This window comes from Lontra canadensis, unplaced genomic scaffold (genome assembly GCF_010015895.1).
Source record: "Lontra canadensis isolate GAN:19392208 unplaced genomic scaffold, GSC_riverotter_1.0 scaffold40, whole genome shotgun sequence".
In the NCBI taxonomy this organism is placed as follows: Eukaryota; Metazoa; Chordata; class Mammalia; order Carnivora; family Mustelidae; genus Lontra; species Lontra canadensis.
The window spans coordinates 4,350,307-4,369,247 of NW_022631034.1; the positions used below are offsets into that span (position 1 = coordinate 4,350,307).

Here is an 18,941-nt window from a genome sequence, read left to right on the forward strand (position 1 = left end):
TTTAGTAAAACTGCCCAAAATTTTATTGTTCCTTCCACAAGTTGAGATTTCATTATTTTCAACCTCAAATTGTAAAAAGATATTACCAGAAATATAATATTCTTGTTCATCCAGATTTAGATTTTATAAAATTTATAACTTTATAAATTTTATAACATTTATTTTTATAAATGTTATAAAATTCATTTTTATAAAAACTATGAGATGTGCTTAACAAAAATAAAACCTGTATATGAAGTTGAAAAAAAAATTTCGAATAGGAGGAGGGAAGGTAGAGTAACTGAACACTTTGTATACTGTTAAAAAACATGTGACTTTTTTTGAAATTCTCAAAGACCAAAAAAAAGAGACTTTCTTCTCACTTTCAGCCAAGCCTATTCCCACCAATTAAAGTAAAAAGATAACTGTTATAACACACTGATTATTTTCAGTTCCAATTAATGTTGCATATAATTAAGTAGCTGCCAGAAAGGACAATCAGGGTTCAGTGCTTTTAAAAATACTTCATATTGAATAAATAAAACAGTGGAAGCCTATCAGAGAGTAGAATACTATAAAAGAAAATAATTATAAATAATATACTTTTAAACATGACTCCTCAATTCTTTTTATGTACTACCTAATATCCAAGTTCCTAAGTCATGAATAATTCACACATAAGTTTATAAATAACTACAAACATTTCATAGTATGGAAAGTTACACTAAATGAAAATTATATCAAATGCATCACTTCATATTTTTAGAGTTTATAGCAAAAACAAGTAATTTGTATTGCTTACTCATCTGTCTATCTCCATAGCTGATGGCTTCCGCCAGAGGGCTCCATCCCTGAGCATTTTTCACCTTTACTGGAGCATTGTGAGCCAAAAGTAAATGGGCACATTCTGAAACATGAAGTGGTAATAATATCAAACATCGTGTAATTTTTAGAATCCCTAAATACAAAAATCATTTAGAAATTTAAGAAACCGACGTAATACAAATAGATCTACAGTATAAACATGGTACTATAAAGAAAAATAATTTTTTAAAGTCCTATATATCTAAACAAGGTTATTTCAGATCCTCAGATTCAAGAAGTATCCATTCTATTACTTAAAAATAGATTGTATCTCTCCAAAGAAGTACTATTTTGAGAATATTTCCATAGTCTAAAAGATAACCCAGGATCCCCAAGAGTAATTTACATCAAAATTCTACTAATAAAACTCAAAAGAGGATTTGAATATATGTAATGTTAAGTGGAAAGTTCCTAATTTATTTCAGAAAAAAAAAAAAAAGTGGGGAGCCTGGGTGGCTCAGTAGTTAAGCATCTGTCTTTGCCTCAGGTCATGATCCCAGGGTCCTGGGATGGAGCCCCACATCCTGCTCCCTGCTCGGCAGAAAACCTACTTCCCCCTCTCCCACTCCCTCTGCTTGCGTTCCCTCTCTCGCTGTGTCTCTCTCTGTCAAATAAATAAATAAAATCTTTAAAAAGAAGAAATTGAAAAAGAAAAAAAGTGCTTTCAAAAAGGACCAGTAACACTTCCATAAACCCTTATTTTTCAAATGTTACAATTCTTTTACTTCAGGAAAACACCCAAAAGAGGAAAAAATCTGTTTATGATTCCAAGGACAAACCTGGACAGTCTAGTAACCAAAAGAAGTCTAAGGTATAGACCCTTCTATAGGTTGAGGATACCCTTCTTAAAAACTAGAAATAAAAAGTATATTAATAAGCAAAATGTTCAAAACTGAGACTCATGGGAAATTTAGGATGGCTATCGGTTCCAAATTTCCTAAAGGAATGGTTCATTCATTCAATTAATCATTCAGCAAATATTTACCAAGTGCCTATTATATGCCATTTAAAGTCCTCCATATAAGCAGTGAGAAGATAAGGTCTTGCTATCAGCTTACATCCTTTGTTAGAAGAAAATAAGTAAACTAACAAGTTAAAAAAAAAGTCGGATAATGATAAGTGTTTTGAAGGAAATAAGGGTCTTATGACAGTATCATGTAGTTGAACACAGGTGGAAGAAGAATGTGATTCTTAGTTATAGAAGGAATAACTATACCAGCACATAGAACTAGGAATAACTATACTAAGTTTTATTAGAATAAATTAATACAAACATAGAAATTTCACAAATGTGCTTAAGAAAGTCTACAGCAGTATATAAGAATATAGGTATAAGAGAGGTTCCTGGGTGGCTCTGTCAGGAAGCTTCCAACTCTTGATTTCCTGAGATTAAGCCCCACAATCAGGCTCTGTGCTGGTGTTGTCTGTTTAAGATTCCCTCTACCTCTGCCCCTCCCCCTACCTTTACTCCCTTTCCCTGCCCCCAAAAAGAGGAGAGAATATATGTACAAAAATAGATATTGTAGCAGTTTATAATGGCAAATATATGGGAAACTAAATGAATATCCACCATGGGGGAATGACTGACTAACAGGATGCATCTATACTGGAGTAATATACAGCCATTTTTTTAAGAATAGTGTCATATTGGGGCACCTGGGTAGCTCAGTGGGTTAAAGCCTCTGCCTTTGGCTCAGGTCATGATCCCAGAGTCCTAGGATTAAGCCCCACACCGGGCTCTCTGCTCAGCAGGGAGTCTGCTTCCACCTCTCTCTCTCTGCCTGCCTCTCTGCCTACTTGTGATCTCTCTCTCTCTCTCTGTCAAATACATAAATAAATAAAAATCAAAAAAAAAAAAAAAAGAATAGTGTCATATCAAAAGGACAAAGGAACAAGGCCAAATGGTCAGCTACTGGCCAAATTTGGGAAACTAAGCATCAAAAAGAGTAATGATTAATTCTAACACATTAAACTAAAGACAATCAATTACAGAAAAATGTCAGCTAATAAATGTAGAAGAAATGGCAGAATTTGAAAATTAGTATATTATATCACCAAATAACTGACTTTGGCAAATGTCCTCAATGAATGCTAAAGCCATTATGTAAAATGCTATGGTGCCGGAAAAGAGGATATTCACATGATATCAAAATGGTATCCTAAGATCACAAAGATTACGAAGAGAAAAATGTTCCTTTCCAGTGAAGACATCTGAAGATCATCAGCTTAAATAAGTGACCAAACGTAACGGCATTAATAGTGGCATAACTTGATATTATGTGTTTCTTTCTTTTTTTTTAAGATATTATTTGTCTATTTATTTGACAGACAGATCACAAGTAGGCAGAGAGGCAGGCAGAGAGAGAGAGGGAAGCAGGCTCCCCGCTGAGCAAAGAGCCAGATACCGGGCTCGATCCCAGGACCCTGAAATCATGACCCGAGCCGAAGGCAGCAGCTTTAACCCACCGAGCCACCCAGGTGCCCCCGACATTATGTGTTTCTAATGTGACATAATATCAAATTCCTAATATCACCTACGCAGTACTCTTTCCAGAAATATTTAACTTGAATCAAATCAAGTCTTATTACCTAATTTTCAATTTGCAGAAAAGATACAAGATAAGGAACAAGTTAAATTACATTATGAGAAAATAATCAGGCAAATCTGAGATGGGAAATATTCTATAAATTCTATTCAAAAAGTGAAGTACAAAGGAGAAGAAAAAGCAGGCAAACTTTTCTAGATTAAAATAAAGTGACATAACAACCAAATGCAAATGAGTATATTGATTCAATATAAAGCACATATAAAAGAAATTTTTGGAAAAATTGGAAAAATTAAAATATGGATTAGATATTAGAGATTATAACAATATTATTAATTTTCTTAAGTGTGATAATGATAGGGGTGCCTGGGTAGCTCAGTTGGCTAAGCATCTGCCTTCAGTTCAGGTCAGGGTCCAGGGTCCTGGATCGAGCCCATGTTGGGCTCTCTGCTTATCATGGAGCCTGTTTCTCCTTCTCCCTCTGCCTGCCTCTCCCCCTGCTTGTGCTCTCTCTGTCAAATAAATAAGTAAAATCTTTTTTTAAGAAAGTGTGATAATGATACTGTGGTTATGAAAGAGAATGTCCTTATTCTTAGAGATGCATGCTAAGGTACTTGGTGGTAAAATGTCATGATGTCTACATCTAACTTTCAAATGATACAGTGAAAATAATATATGTAACACTAAGAGAAAAACAAAGCAAATATGATAAAATGTTAATAACTACTGAACCTAGGTAGAGTATTAGAATGTTCATTGTGATCATGAAATCATTCTGAATACCCAAGAACTAGACCTGAGGACTGACAGAACAAACTACACAACTAAATGGAGAGAAAAGTCCACAACAAGAAAGGTGGGAAGTGCAGAGAAGTGGTTTGAGAGAGAAAAGGATCGTAGGTACTGGGGAGGGGAGATAGCCCTGGTTATGGAGAAATGTGAGAGAGTGGAGCACACAGAGATAAGCACAAGAAGAACACTTCCCCAAAGCCTTTGGCTGGGAAAATGAGAGGGGCTAATTCTCATGAGGTTTTGCAACCAGCAGGGCTCAAAGACTGGAGTTTTAGAGGTCCCGGCCTTGGCTGGTATAGAGACCTGAGAGTGCTGCCCTACTGCTGGAGAGAAGGCAGGCATGCCACCCCTGGGAAGATAGCACAATCTGAGGATCACCATGGAGGGGGACTATTTACTCTTCCTGGAGTGCATCTGTGACAGCAGTTCCTCTCTGTGGACAAAAGAGTCCGTGGGCACTATTTCACTCCCCTGTCCCTCAGCATAAGTGCAGAGGCTAACCCAGACACTGGAAACTGGCTGTTTAGCATGCTTTGCTCCAAATACCACACCTCTAACGCTGGCACCACCGCCCTTCTGGGTCAAACTGCGTAGGGCCCAGGGCAGCAACAAAGTCCCTAAAGTATGAAGTTTTAAAAGTAAGCAGACCTGGGAGCACCTGGATGGCTCAGCTGGTTAAGCATCCAACTCCTGGCTTCAACTCAGGTTATGATCTCCAGATCCTGGGATTGAGCCTACATCAGGTTTGCACTCAGTGAGAGTTTGGCTTGAGATTCTCTACTTCTCCCTCCCCTTCTGCCCCCTCTCCCCACTTAGGTCAGCATGCTCTCTTAAAATCTTAAAAGTAAGCAGGCTTGGCTCTGATAGAGCCCAAACTGAATAGTGCTGCTCCAGGCAGGCAAGCAAACTGGACACAGGTAGTGTGAAAACAGGGATCGCAAAAATGGCTAGGAAACATGAGGGGAAATTACTTGCTTTTCTGGGAAGGCTACCCGAGAGCAGCAGGCATGGACTCCCCTCTTCCAGGACAAAGGAGTTGGCTGGAGCCATTTCCCTCCCGGGCCCCTCAGCAGAAACCAACTTCAGAAAACAGCACAGCGCCAACACTGGCTACCTAACATGTTTACACCAGCTCCTGCCCCATCTGCTGGTGCTGCTTTTCTCAGGCAAGTGTGCCCAATGACCAGCGAGCAGACCCCTCCCCCAGGAAGACCAGCACAAACTCCCACACACACGTCTATTGACCATAGAGTTCTGTAAACCTTCAACTCTAGTGGAAATAGCATCAGGTCTTATTTAACAAGCAGACCAGAGCACACCTAGTTAAAACTCATCACACTCTGGCCAAGGTCTAGACACTGTCCACTGCAGGCAAGGAGAGCCTCTGTAGAGGACTGACCTGAGGGAAAGAGCAGAGAAAACACAGCAGCAGAGTACAGGCAGCACACACCAGAGGCACTTCCTCAAGTGCCAGACCCTGGACATTATATGACCTCTTCTTCATAAAGCCATTACTCACGGGAGCAGGAAACATAACAGGATTTTCTAACACAGAGAAGACAGAGACCTATACAAAATGCCAAGATGGAGGAATTCATCCCAAAAGAAAAATAAGAAAAGGTCACAGCCATTCAGAATAGGAGAAATGAAGAGTTCCCCAGATGAATAAAAGCTAAAGGACTTTGTGAAAAACTAAAGGACTTTTTTGCCCTGCAAAAAATACTAAAGGGGACTCTTTGAATGGATAAAGAAGCTGTGGTGTATCTATACAATGGAATACTGTGCAGCCATCAAAAAATGAAATCTTGCCATTTGCGACAACGTGGATGAAACTAGAGGGTATTATGTTTAGCGAAATAAGTCAATTGAAGAAAGACAACTATCATATGATCTCCCTGATATAAAGAAGTGGAGATGCAACATGGGGGGGTTTGGGGGGTAGAAAAAGAATAAATGAAACAAGATGGGATCAGGAGGGAGACAAACCATAAGAGACTCTTAATGTCACAAAACAAACTGAGGGTGGCCGGAGGGAGGGGTGTGGGGAGAGGGTGGTGGGGTTATGGACATTGGGGAGGGTATGTGCTATGGTGAGTGCTGTGAAGTGTGTAAACCTGGCAATTCACAGACCTGTACCCCTGGGGCTAATAATACATTATATGTTTATAAAAAAATTTTTTTAATTATTAAAAATAAAAAAAAGAAATAAGAAAAGGTTGAGATCATACCATGCATCTTTGCTGGCCAAAACACTATCAAACTTCAAGTCAACCACAAGTAAAAACTTGGGAAGTCCACAAATACATGGAAAGTGCTACTACAGACTGAAAGGGTCAACCAGAAAATTAAAGGAGAAATTAAAAAAAAAAAAAATACAAGGGAACAAATAAAAATGAAAGCACAACGGTCCAAAACATTTGGGTAAAAGCAAAAGCAGTCATAAGAGGGAAGTATATAGCAATACAGGCCTAACTCAAGAGGCAAGAAAAATCTCAAATAAACAACCTAACTTTATACCTCAGGGAGCCAGAAAAACAACAACAAACAAAGAAAAGCCTAGAGTCAGCAGAGGAAGGGAAATAATAAAAATTTGAGTGGAAAAATGATACAGAAACTAAAAACAAACAAAAAAAGTAGACCAGATCAATGAAACCAGGACCTGGTTCTCTGAAAAAATTAATAAAATTGATAAACACCTAGCCAGACATATTAAAAAGAAAAGAGAAAAGACCCAAATAAATAAATTTATAAGCAATAAGAAATAAGAAAATAAGAAGTGAGAAATAACCAATGCCACAGAAACACAAGCAATTATAACAGAATATTATGAAAAATTATATGCCAAAAAAATCAGTCTGGAAGAAATAAATTCCTAGAAACACATAAACTACTAAAACTAAAGCAATAAAAAACAGAAAATTTGAATAGACTATTAACCAGCGAAGAAATTCAATCAGTAATCAAAAAGTCTCCCAACAAAGTCCAGGACCAGATGGCTTCCCAGGGGAGTTCTACTGAACATTCAAAGAAGAGTTAATACCTATTCTTCTCAAACTATTCCAAAAAATAGAAACAGAAGGAAAACTTTCAAACTTATTCTATGAGTCCAGCATTATCCCAATTCTAAAACCAGATAAAGACTTCATTTAAAAAAGAGAACTACAGGTCAATATTCCTGATGAACATGGATGCAAAAATTCTCAGTACAATACTAGCAAACTGAATCCAAAAATAATTTAAAAAATCATTCACCACGATCAAGTGGCATTTACTCCTGGGTTGCAACAATGACTCAATCAATGTGATACACCAGATTAATAAAGAAAGGATAAGAACCATATGATCCTCTCAACAGACGCAGAAAAATCATTCAACAAAGTATAACATCCATTCATGATAAAAACCCTCAATAAAGTGGGTTTAGAGATAACAAATCCACAATAATAAAAACTATAAAGATCATATATGAAAAAACCATAGTTAATATTCTCAATGGGGAAAAACTGAGAGCTTTCCCTCCACCCTCAAGAACAAGACAGGGATGTCCAATTTCACCAGTTATTTAACGTAACTGGAAGCCTTCACCTCAGCAATCAGACCACAAAAAGAAATAAAAGGCATCCAAGATCAGCAAGGAAGAAGTCAAACTTTCCGTATTGGCAGAAGACATGATACTCTACATAGAAAACTCAAAAGACTCCACCCAAAAACTGCTAGAACTGATACAGGCATTAAGTAAAGTCTCAGGATACAAACTCAATGTACAGAAAACTGCTGCATTTCTATACACCAATAATGAAGCAGCAGAAAGAGAAATCAAGGAACCAATCTATCCCATTTACAATTGCATTGAAAACCACAAGACAGCTAGGAATAAACCCAACCAAAGAGGTAAAAGACCTCTACTCTAAAAACTGTAATACACTGAGGAAAGAAATTGAAGATGACACAAAGAAACAGAAAGACATTCCATCTTCATGGATGGGAAGAAGATATATTTTTAAAATGTCTATACCACCCAAAGCCATCTATACATTTAATGCAATGCCTATCAAAATACCAACAGCATTTTTTACAGAGCTAGAACAAACGATCCTAAAATCTGTATGGAACCACAAAGGGCCCCAAATAGCCAAAACAACACTGAGAAAGAATAGCAAAGCTGAAGGCCTCACAATTCCAGACCTCAAGTTGTATTACCAAGCTGCAGTGATCAAAACAGTATGGTACTGGCACTAAAACAGACAAATAGATCAATGGAACAGAATCCAAAACCCAGAAATGGACCCACAACTATATGGTCAACTAATCTTCAACAAAGCAGGAAAGAATATCCAATGAAAAAAGACAGTCTCTTCGACAAATGGTGTTGGAAAAACTGGACAGCAATATACAATGAAATTGGACCAACTTCTTCCACCGTTTACAAAAAAAAATTCAAAATGCATGAAAGACCTAATTGTGAGACCTGAAACCAACAAAATCCTACACAGGTAGTAACCCCTTGGACATCAGCTGGCAACTTCTTTCTAGGTCTCCTGAGGCAAGGAAAACAAAAGTAAAAATGAACTGCTGACTTGATCAAAATGAAAAGCTTCTGCACAGCAAAGGAAATCATCAACAGAACTAAAAGATAACCTATATGGACTGGGAGAATATATTTGCAAATGACGTTTCTGATAAAGGGTTGGTATCCAAAATATATAAAGAACATATAAAACTTGACACCCAAAAAAACAAATAATACAGTTAAAAAATGGGCAGAAGACATGAATGGACATTTTCTCAAAGAAGACATCCAGATGGCCAACAGACAGAGGAAAAGATGCTCAACATCACTCAACATCAGGGAGATACAACTCAAAACTATAATGAGATGTCACCTCAGACTTGTCAGAGTGGCTAAAATTAACAACACAGGGAAAAAACAATAGGTATTGGCAAGGACGTGGAGAAAAAGGAACACTCTTGCACTTTCGGTGAGAATGCAAATTGGTACAGTCGCTCTGGAAACTGTATGGAGTTTCCTCAACAGTTAAAAATAGAATTACCCAGGGCACCTGGGTGGCTCAGTGGGTTAAAGCTTCTGCCTTCAGCTCAGGTCATGGTCCCGGGGTCCTGGGATCGAGCCCTACATCGGGCTCTCTACTCAGCGGGGAGCCTGCTTTCTCCTCTCTCTCTGCCTGCCTCTGCCTACTTGTGATCTCTGTCAAATAAATAAATAAAATCTTAAAAAAAAAAAAATAGAATTACCCTATGATCCAGTAATTGAACCACTAGGTATTTACCCAAAGGAAACAAAAACACTGATTTGAAGGAGTACATGCACCCTGAAGGAGTACATGCGCCAAATTATGGAAAGACCCCAAATGCCCACTGGGCGATGAATGGATAAAGAAGAGGTGTGCTACACACACACAGACACACACACAGAGGAATATTACTCAGTCATCAGAAAGAATGAAATCTTGCCATTTTGCAATGATGTGGATGGAGCTAGAGCATATTATGCTCAGTGAAATAAGTCAGAGAAAGACAAGTACCATATGACTTCATTCATGTGGAATTTAAGAGGGAAACAGATGAACTTGGGGGCGGGGTGGGAGAGTGAGGCAAAGCAGGTAATAGAATCTCAACTACAGAGAACAAACTGATGGTTACTGGAAGGGAAGTGGGCAATGGGATGGTTTAAATGGTGGTGGGTATTAAGGAGGACACTTGTGATGAGTACTGGGCATTGTATGTAAGTGATCAATCACTAAATTCTACAACTAAAGCTAATATTACACTGTATGTTAACTAACTGGAATTTTAAAAAAAGAAGAAGAAAGAAGGAGGTTAACAAGGAAAGAGGATGACAGCCCAGCTAAAAAGAATATTTTTAAATAAATAAAATGGATTCTCTAAGAAACCTAGGATCACGGGGTTTTACGCGAGTAGGTATAGATGTGTGTACATATAACGAAGTTAGGGCAACATAAACGTGGATAGGTATCTACAGACTTACAGAACTATTTCATGATAAACTTCTGCATGAAAAGAAAAATATTGCAAAGTACTGTGTATGGTGATTCAACTTCAGTAAAAACAAAGTAAGCCCCTGTGTTATATAAATAAGAAGAAAGGGGTACAAGGATACCACTAGGCTATTAATGTTAATTACATCAGGGGAAAAAAGTGGAAGAGACGATACTTTTCTGTATCTTTGTGCTGTTTTATTTCTATTGTTTTGGTATGTATATATTAATAGCCTAAAATCATTTAAAATTTTTACATTAAAATTATTAAAAAGATGGACAACAATTTAAAGCAATATTCCAGTTATATAAACTAAGGCATAAGATTGGTATGATTTATATATATGCTAGACATATCAGCTATGTTTTCTAATATGCCATAAAGCCTGCTGAATGGCTACCCATCACAATTCAACCAATGTAGAAATGAGTAACTTTAAAAAGTCAGATAATCATAAATATTCCAGTCACCTATGACATATTCTGATACATTAAAAAAAAAAAAAGGGCAGTATCAATCAAATCCCTTGCCCAGTAATTTTAACAATAAGTAATAAAAAAACAAGATAGTTAACAACAAGGCACTAAGGCTTAAAAAAATGCATAAATGTGCCACAAAAAAGTTAGGACCTGAGGAGACTGAATAAAATGAAGTTATGAAGAACAGAAATCACATACAAATAAGCAAGAGCTATAAAGATAATAAAATATAAAGAGAGAGAATAGAATAAATAGGACAGTGCAAAATAGGACAGTGCAAAACATCCAGAGAAAGACTCTAATGAGAGTAAGAAATCATATTAACTCTAGAGTTATCTCAGGGGAAAAAAAGTTAAAAACTGCAGATCCAGAAGAATGAATTAAAAGGTGCAGCAACTGTGCTCGCTTCGGCAGCACATATACTAAAAGGTGCAGCAACTGGTTTGATGAACCTTTCTTTGATGTCCAACCAAAAGGGTAAGAAATAAAGATTACTTTTCTATTTCATCTTCTAAAGATTCCTGAAATCTTCTTTAGGTATAATGCTCTTTCCACTTCAACTCAAATCCACAATTCAACAACTTCCCAGACTAGAAGGCCAACATGGTCAACAGACCCAGAAATTCAGGAAAAAAATCAGACTTTAATGTTGAAAAAATAGGTAATACTGCAAGAGTCCTAGGATATCCCTCTTTAAGTCAATCAACAAATACTATTTGTCCTTTTACTGTGTTTACAAACAAGCATACAAATAGCAAGTTTTCCTTCAACAACGATATCAGTAAAGGTATAGCATATTTATCTCTAAGGAAGAAGATAAAAGAGAATAGATTGCCATAGACTGAAGAGTGGTACAGTGCAAAATTAATTTATAGAATTAATAAGGTAGATGTTTTATCTTCCACTACACATTTCAATATTGCTCCTGTGTAAGCAAATCTCAAAAATATTAAAGGCCATAAAGAAAAAAGCAAAAAAGTATATGCAACTAAAGAAAATGTAAACGGATCAGCATATTATCTGTAGTACCTACTCTAGATGAAAAGGACTCAGAAAAAGTGAATATTATTTTCAGATCCTGAATCATCTAACCAAGTGTTCTGCAAAAATACATTCCACAGAATTCAAGATACATGTGGAAAAAAAAATCAAATAACTTTGGGGAACAACGACTATATATCCACCACCTATCCCAACTTAGAAGGTCACAATGCATATTAGCATATTAAAGTTCTAAGAAATAAATAAAATCTATTTATAAATTTTATAAAAAAACTGCTTAATACGTATTAACCCACTATTTTCCAAATTGATTTGACCTGAAATTACTATTTTCCTCTAAACATTTATCAGTATGCCATAAAACTAGTGTTCTATGAAATATGATTTAGACAGGCTGAAGTAAACCTATGATAAAACATAACAATGCCATTTCTTTTATTTATTTATTTATTTATTTATTTATTTGACAGAGATCACAAGTAGGCAGAGAGGCAGGCAGAGAGAGAGGGGGAAGCAGGCTTCCCGCTGAGCAGAAAGCCCGATGCAGGGCTCGATCCCAGGACCCTGAAATCATGACCCAAGCCGAAGGCAGAGGCTTAACCCACTAAGCCACCCAGGTGCCCCAACAATGCCATTTCTGTTTTTCTTTCAATACTCTATTATAAAAAATTTCAAATATAAAGAAAAATAGAAAGATGATCACAATGAACATTCAAATACTCCATACTGAGATTCAACAGTTGTTAACATTTTATCACATTTGCTTTGTCTTCCTGTTAGCGTTATATATAATAAATGTAATTTACACATATATAAAAAACAGCAGACACACCATAGGAGATAGACATATAGTAGGTAAGCAGGTAGGTAGAGAGAGATGTCGCAGGGGCGGGAAGCCTGATTCCTCATATAGTCCTGGTCATTTCTCTTCCTGAGATATAATTAGTCCTCATTCCTTGAGTTTCTGTAATATGTAGCCACTTAATAAATCTCTGTTAACTTAGAAGTTACTCAAGTGAGTGCTCCTTGCAAGAAGGTATAAAAAAAAAGTAGAACTAAATTTTAAAAAGTACTAAAAAAAATTTGAGTCACCAATTTATACAGAATTAAAATGAAAATTAAATCAGTCTGTAGATCACACACTTAAGCATATAAACTTAAAAACCAAACTAACGAAAGAATTTTGTTTCTCAACAAAGCAAGTTCTGGTTACACTCCTGGGATCTGCATACATTCAGATCAAATGTTTACACCAAATGTACTATATACTATGTAACAATAACAGATGTTCCAAAATGATACTTCTAGATCAACAGAAAGAAAAGTGTTAATAAAACCTCATTACCCTTTTTAAAAATTTAAGACTATATGTTTTTAAAAATTTTTATCAAACACATCTAAAATTTAAAAATCCAGCATCAAAATGTTACTGATCCACTACCTGAAATCCTCACTTTCCAGGATCACTGGGAAGATTTTATTACTTCTAGGGATAGCCTTAAAAAATAAATCTTTAAGGGGCACCTGGGTGGTTCAGTCAGTTAGCCATCTGCCTTATGCTTGGGTCATGATCTCAGGGTCCTGGGATCAGGCCTGCATCCAGGTTCCTGGCTCAGTGGGTCTGCTTCTCCCTCTCCCTTTGCCTCTGCCCCTCCCACCACTCATGCTCTCCCTCTCAATCTATCTCTCAAATAAATAAATAAAATCTTTTCTTTTTAAGTAAATCTTTTAAATCATCTGTCGATGAAGGGTTTTTTTAATTAAAGAATATACAAGTTCTTACTATCATCTTACATACAAAAGGTTAGTCTTCTGAGTTTAGATATATAAAACAATCCTTATTAAAGAATCTTATAAACTCTTTGAATATTAAAAGGATTACAATAGTTAATAAATCTTAATAGTTGGAAATTATAAATACTTACTTGATGAAATAATAAAATAAGAAAAAAACATAGTTTCAAAAAGCATAAAATTAGTACAGGATTTCCACTAACTCTTAAGTTAAACTATGGAAAATGAGAAAATATTAATTTTAATATACTGAATCCTAACTCAATTAGGCAATAAAATAATCAGGTGGATTTTGAAAAACTCAAAAAACAAAATATAAAAATTTTAACTAACTCTGAAATTACATGAGTGAAGTTAAACATAAGAAAGGAAATATTTACTAACCTTTATTTCCTAACATCACAGCAAGATGTAAAGGAGTGTTTCCTAAAATTAAAGAAAAATTATATTAGTATAAAAACATTGGAAATTTTATTTAAAGGTGGTTTTATTTCCTTCAGAAATTTCACTGACAGATTTTAAACAAAAATAATGTGACTGCAAAATGATCTTCCTTATATGGCAAATTCAAAGTAAGAGGACATCCCATGGTTTCTAAACACAACATATTCTATTCCTCACCCTTCAATGCTCACCAAAAAAGGATACCCAGTTTGCTTTTGAGGTTTCTTCTCCCAATAGATTTCACAGACTCCTTTGTTACTAATTTCTTTATCATATCATTCTTTGTTCATTCAGCAATTTAAATACCTACTATATACTCATCTTTGGGGACAGATACCAAAAAGATCTAATCCCAGTCCTCAATTTGTTCAGAAGTCTTATATGAAAATAAATAATTGCTATTATTATTTATCAGAAGAGAGTATAGCATGATAACGGAACAAAAAATATAGCTCCTAATTTTGCCTGTACAAATAGGATTAACTATTGAAGAGGGACAGACTGGAATGAGTCTTGAAAAATGCATTAGAAATTTATAGGCAAACAAAGCAACAATGACTAGTATTCCATGTTAAAAACAATACTTCCAAATTAAATTCAAATGCAAGAATAGTTTATATTTAGGAAGCAAACAAATTTTTTATTTTATACTAGTGGCAGTAAAGAGAAAAATAAATAATGAAACTGGAAAGATGAGCAAAAGATAATGATTAGAGGCTATGCTATGAAGTTTGGACTATAGCCTATTAGTTGCTATATAGTGATTAATTTAATTTCAAAATGACATCCTAAGCCACCCAGTAGCCTAAAAACATCTTGATTATAAAAGAAAGCAAACCTACAGTAATTTTATTATTTTTAAATAACAGAAGATAATTTTTTTAAAGGTTCTATTTATTTGGCACAGAGATAGAGAGAACAAGTAGGCGGGGCAGCAGGCAGGAGAGGGAGAAGCAGGCTCTCTACTGAGCAGAGAGCCGGATGTGAGGCTTGATCCCAGGACCCGGGATCATGACCTGAGCCAAAGGCAGAGGCTTATCCTACTGAGCCATGCAGGCGCCCCAACAGTAGTATTTTAAAATAAAGTTACTGAATAAATTTATGTATACTAATTTTCAGATATTAGCATTTTTACAGAAGGCACCACATGAACAATTTTTGTCAATAAAAGCTGCACACTTACCAAAAAGTCATATACAGGATAAAACAAGATTTGACTATGTTTTTAAAAACCTTATATATGATCTACACCAATCTCTTAGCTTGACAAAACTACCAAAATGGTAAACACACACACACAAAATCTTTTGCTCAATACAAGCACAATGGAAAACGAATTGTTGGTTGTAAATACAATTTTTGTGCAAAATTTAGAAGTTTAATAAATTCATTAAACTTAAATTTTCTCTGTAAATAATTTTACAAACAAAAACCTGGGCTACAATCAATTTCTTCATCTTAATATTAGAACAAAAACAATAAGAAGATTTGGGGACATAATTCACATTATGATTTTCCAAAATAAAATTTCCCTTAGCTACTAGGCAGTTTTCACACCTCAAAACGAATTCCAGTTGAGATATGCAAACTTTGTTAATAATCATACATTGAAGCATGCCCCCAGAAAAGAGGTTTTGCTCACAATACTACTTAAGTAAACTTCACTAGGTACCAAGTTATCGGTATAAAACTATTTTCCAAAAAGACAAACTTCAATTTTCCAAATAGTTCAGACTCTAGGGAGCTAGGTATCTTCCTTCAGGCCGTTATCTAGTTCTACAAGTTTGTATTTTTATCTTAAAGAGTCAATATTCATTTAGATTTACTTACCATTTTTGTGCTCTACATTACTTCCTTTATTTCTAACCTTCCATCACAATCATTTTTCATCTATCCAAAACAAAACATATCCTTCAAGATTACCCTTTGTGGAGGTTTGATAAGTGATCTCCCTCAGGTTCTTATTTGTAAATGTGTGTTCAACTTCTATCCTGAAGAACACTGTACCCAGTATGTAATTATTGATTGGCTGTTATTTTTCCCCTGCACTATATGTGGTCTTATGGTCTCCTTTTTTGATGAAAAGCTAGCCATAGAACTTTCTACCCCTCCTCTGAAAGTAGTGTTGACATTCCTGGCTATATTTATCTTGTTTTATTTCGTTTAAATCATCAGCCATTTCACTTCACTGTGGAGTCCTTTTTTAATTCTGCTTGGGTCAGACTTCTTGAATCTCCAAGTCAGTGTCTTTCAACAGTTCTGTAAAACTCTCAGCAAGTATCTCTCCAAATACTGCCTTAGTTCCATTTCCTCTCTTCTCTCTGGGGGTTCAATTACAGTAGAACTTGTCACCTTTTCTATTTTTTTTTTAATTTCTTTCCCTTTCCATTTTCATTATAGATATGTTCTTCTAACCTATTTCCAAGATCATGAATTCTGTCTTCTTCAGGATCTAAACCTGTTAGTAAGCCTATTTATTTAGCTTTTGAATTTCAGCTTGTATTTTCCATTTGAGAATTTCTATTTAGTTCATTTTCAAATACATGATTTCAATTTTTATAATTTCCAGTTCTCCACTAAGATATTCAAATTTGTCTCTTATCTCCCAAGAATATAAAAAATACTGTTATTTAAAGCCTCTAATAATAATTACCAAAAAATGAAGTTCTGATGGGTACCCTCCCCACCAGTTCTCATTCATGTTGTTCAGTTTCCTTAAAGTGCCGGTCATCTTTAATTATATACTGGATATAGCATTTAATGAGCTCTCTATATAAAAACTTGGAAGCCTAAGCAACAAATCCTCCAGATACTTCCACTTGCTTTTGGCATGTGGCTGGGGTTACTATACTTCATTAACCCACGGACTGACATTTTTTTCTGGCCCTCACAAATGACTCAAAGCTGTGCTCCAGCCTCCATCAGAACTGATTTACCTTTTGTTCATTCATATTCCTAAGGTGTAGCCCTTCAAGATACCAGCCCAAACAGCAGTGTTTAAGAGATATCCCACACTTAGTAGCCTTTTGTCCTCTTAGCCCAGAGAGGCTATAAAAAGTGCTGCTCAGCCTCTTAACTACTTCTTTTGGCTTTGCAAAAGCTACTGAGGCAAAATAACCTAAAATGTAAGGCTCAAATCTTTGGATTTCCATCTTCTGCCAGATCTTGACCCAGTAATTCTCTTCTATCTCATTAGATTTCCAATACCCTTAAGTTGAATATTTTATTCTTAATTGCTTCAAACGAAGACTAGTCCTAATCATCTAGTCTATTATTACAATAGGCAGAAATTCTACTTCTATTTTACTTACTAACTTTTCTCCGTATCTGTAATTCTGCGCCTTCCATTCTTTGGTACTGTTAATGCATAAAGATGAGATAATTTTATTAGCACTAATGATTATAACTTCTATCACAATTACTTTCTCAGTGCTTTTAAATCATTTTTACCTGAAGTTCAATTTTGTCAGTAATTAATCTTGCCATTCATATTTTTTTATCATTAACTCAACAATAACTTTTCCATTTTTTCCCGTCTCCTTTAGATGTGTCTCCTAGAAGTCCTTTACTTCTCACAGATGTCATAGTTACTATTTTTGGAAATTTCTTCCCTACTCCTTCCCCTCAATGACAAACCTTATACACTAAGTACATGAACCAGGGAGAACACATGACTCAAACCTAACCAGTTTGATATCCAACTAGAAAATGTTTCAGGAAATGGCACAACAACCACCTGGGTCAAGGTTCTTTTCCAAAAGTTTTTTCTTTTCTTTCTTTCCTTTTTTCTTTTATTAGAACTCATAGGGAAGACTGTCTTTTACCGCTAGAACTACAGTGCTTTAAGATGAGTATGGGACCAAATATTCTGTACAACATAGTTTAGTGGTTCTCAATCAAGGACAATTTTACACCAAGAGAACAGCTAGCAATGTCTAGCACATTTTTGGTTATAAAAACTGAGGAGTGGGGGTGCTAATGCCATCTAGAGGGTAGAGGCCAAGGACACTGCTAAATGCCTTATAATGCATAGGACAGTTTCTTCCCACAAAGAATTCTCCAGCACAAAATGTGAAGTATAGAGGTTGAAAAGCTGAAATAAATAAAGCCCAGTTGCAAGAGAAAAGGAGGAAGCTCTACCTAACAGCAAAGCTAAGAGATTATTTAAAAAACAAAGCAACAACCAAAAAAAAGTCCTGACCTGCAGGAAGTGTAGATACATAAATGTCCAATACTAGCTCCTACCCTACCATTTTCAGTTATATGAATCAATAAATACCTTTGGGCATAAGCTAGTTTGCAATGAGTTTCACTTACAATGGCAAGAACATTACTAATGTGATACAGAAAGAGAAGGTCTTATTTGTCATAAACAGACTTTGGGAGACTCCTATTTTATAAGTGCTTTTGTTTTTCTTTTCTATTCTTATTTATTTAGAATTTTAAAATGTAATTTATCTTCTGCAGTAACACAGAATATAGACATATATTTTAAATTCTATTTGTAGCAAAATTAATACCTTTTTCAAAAAATGTTTTTAAACTTACATTTATCTAACAAAGTAAAGAAATAAATCACACATTTGATTTCCTTTTTCTTTTTTTTTTTTTTAAGATTTTATTTGAGGGGGCGCCTGGGTGGCTCAGTGGGTTAAAGCCTCTGCGTTCAGCTCAGATCCTGATCCCAGGGTCCTGGGATAGAGCCCCACATAGGGCTCTCTGCTCAGCAGGGAGCCTGCTTCCTCCTCTCTCTCTGCCTGCTTCTCTGCCTACTTGTGATCTCTGTCTGTAAAATGAGTGAATGAAATCTTTAAAAAAAAAAGAGAAAAAGATCTTATTTGAGAGAGAGAGAAAGAGCACATGAGCAGGGGGGAGGGGCAGAGGGAGAGCAAGAGAGAGAAAATCTCCAGCAGACTCTGCTCTGAGCATGGAACCCAAAGTGGGGCTCGATCTAATGACCCTGAGATCATGGCTTGAGCTGAAATCATGAGTCAGATGCTTAACCAACTGAGCCACCCAGGCA

The 18,941-nt window shown here is 35.7% G+C and overlaps 1 protein-coding gene across 1 annotated transcript in view; it reads right to left on the reverse strand.

Annotated features, from left to right (window-relative positions):
- The window catches only part of ANKRD13C (ankyrin repeat domain 13C), a 92,304-nt gene that overhangs the window by 56,474 nt on the left and 16,889 nt on the right, over positions 1–18,941 (reverse strand). The window contains exons 2-3 of the mRNA XM_032870091.1: positions 13,859–13,900; positions 782–886 (exon numbers count right to left, since the gene is read on the reverse strand). Of these exons, the coding sequence (XP_032725982.1) occupies positions 782–886; positions 13,859–13,900 (147 nt within the window). The remainder of the gene's footprint in view (positions 1–781; positions 887–13,858; positions 13,901–18,941) is intronic.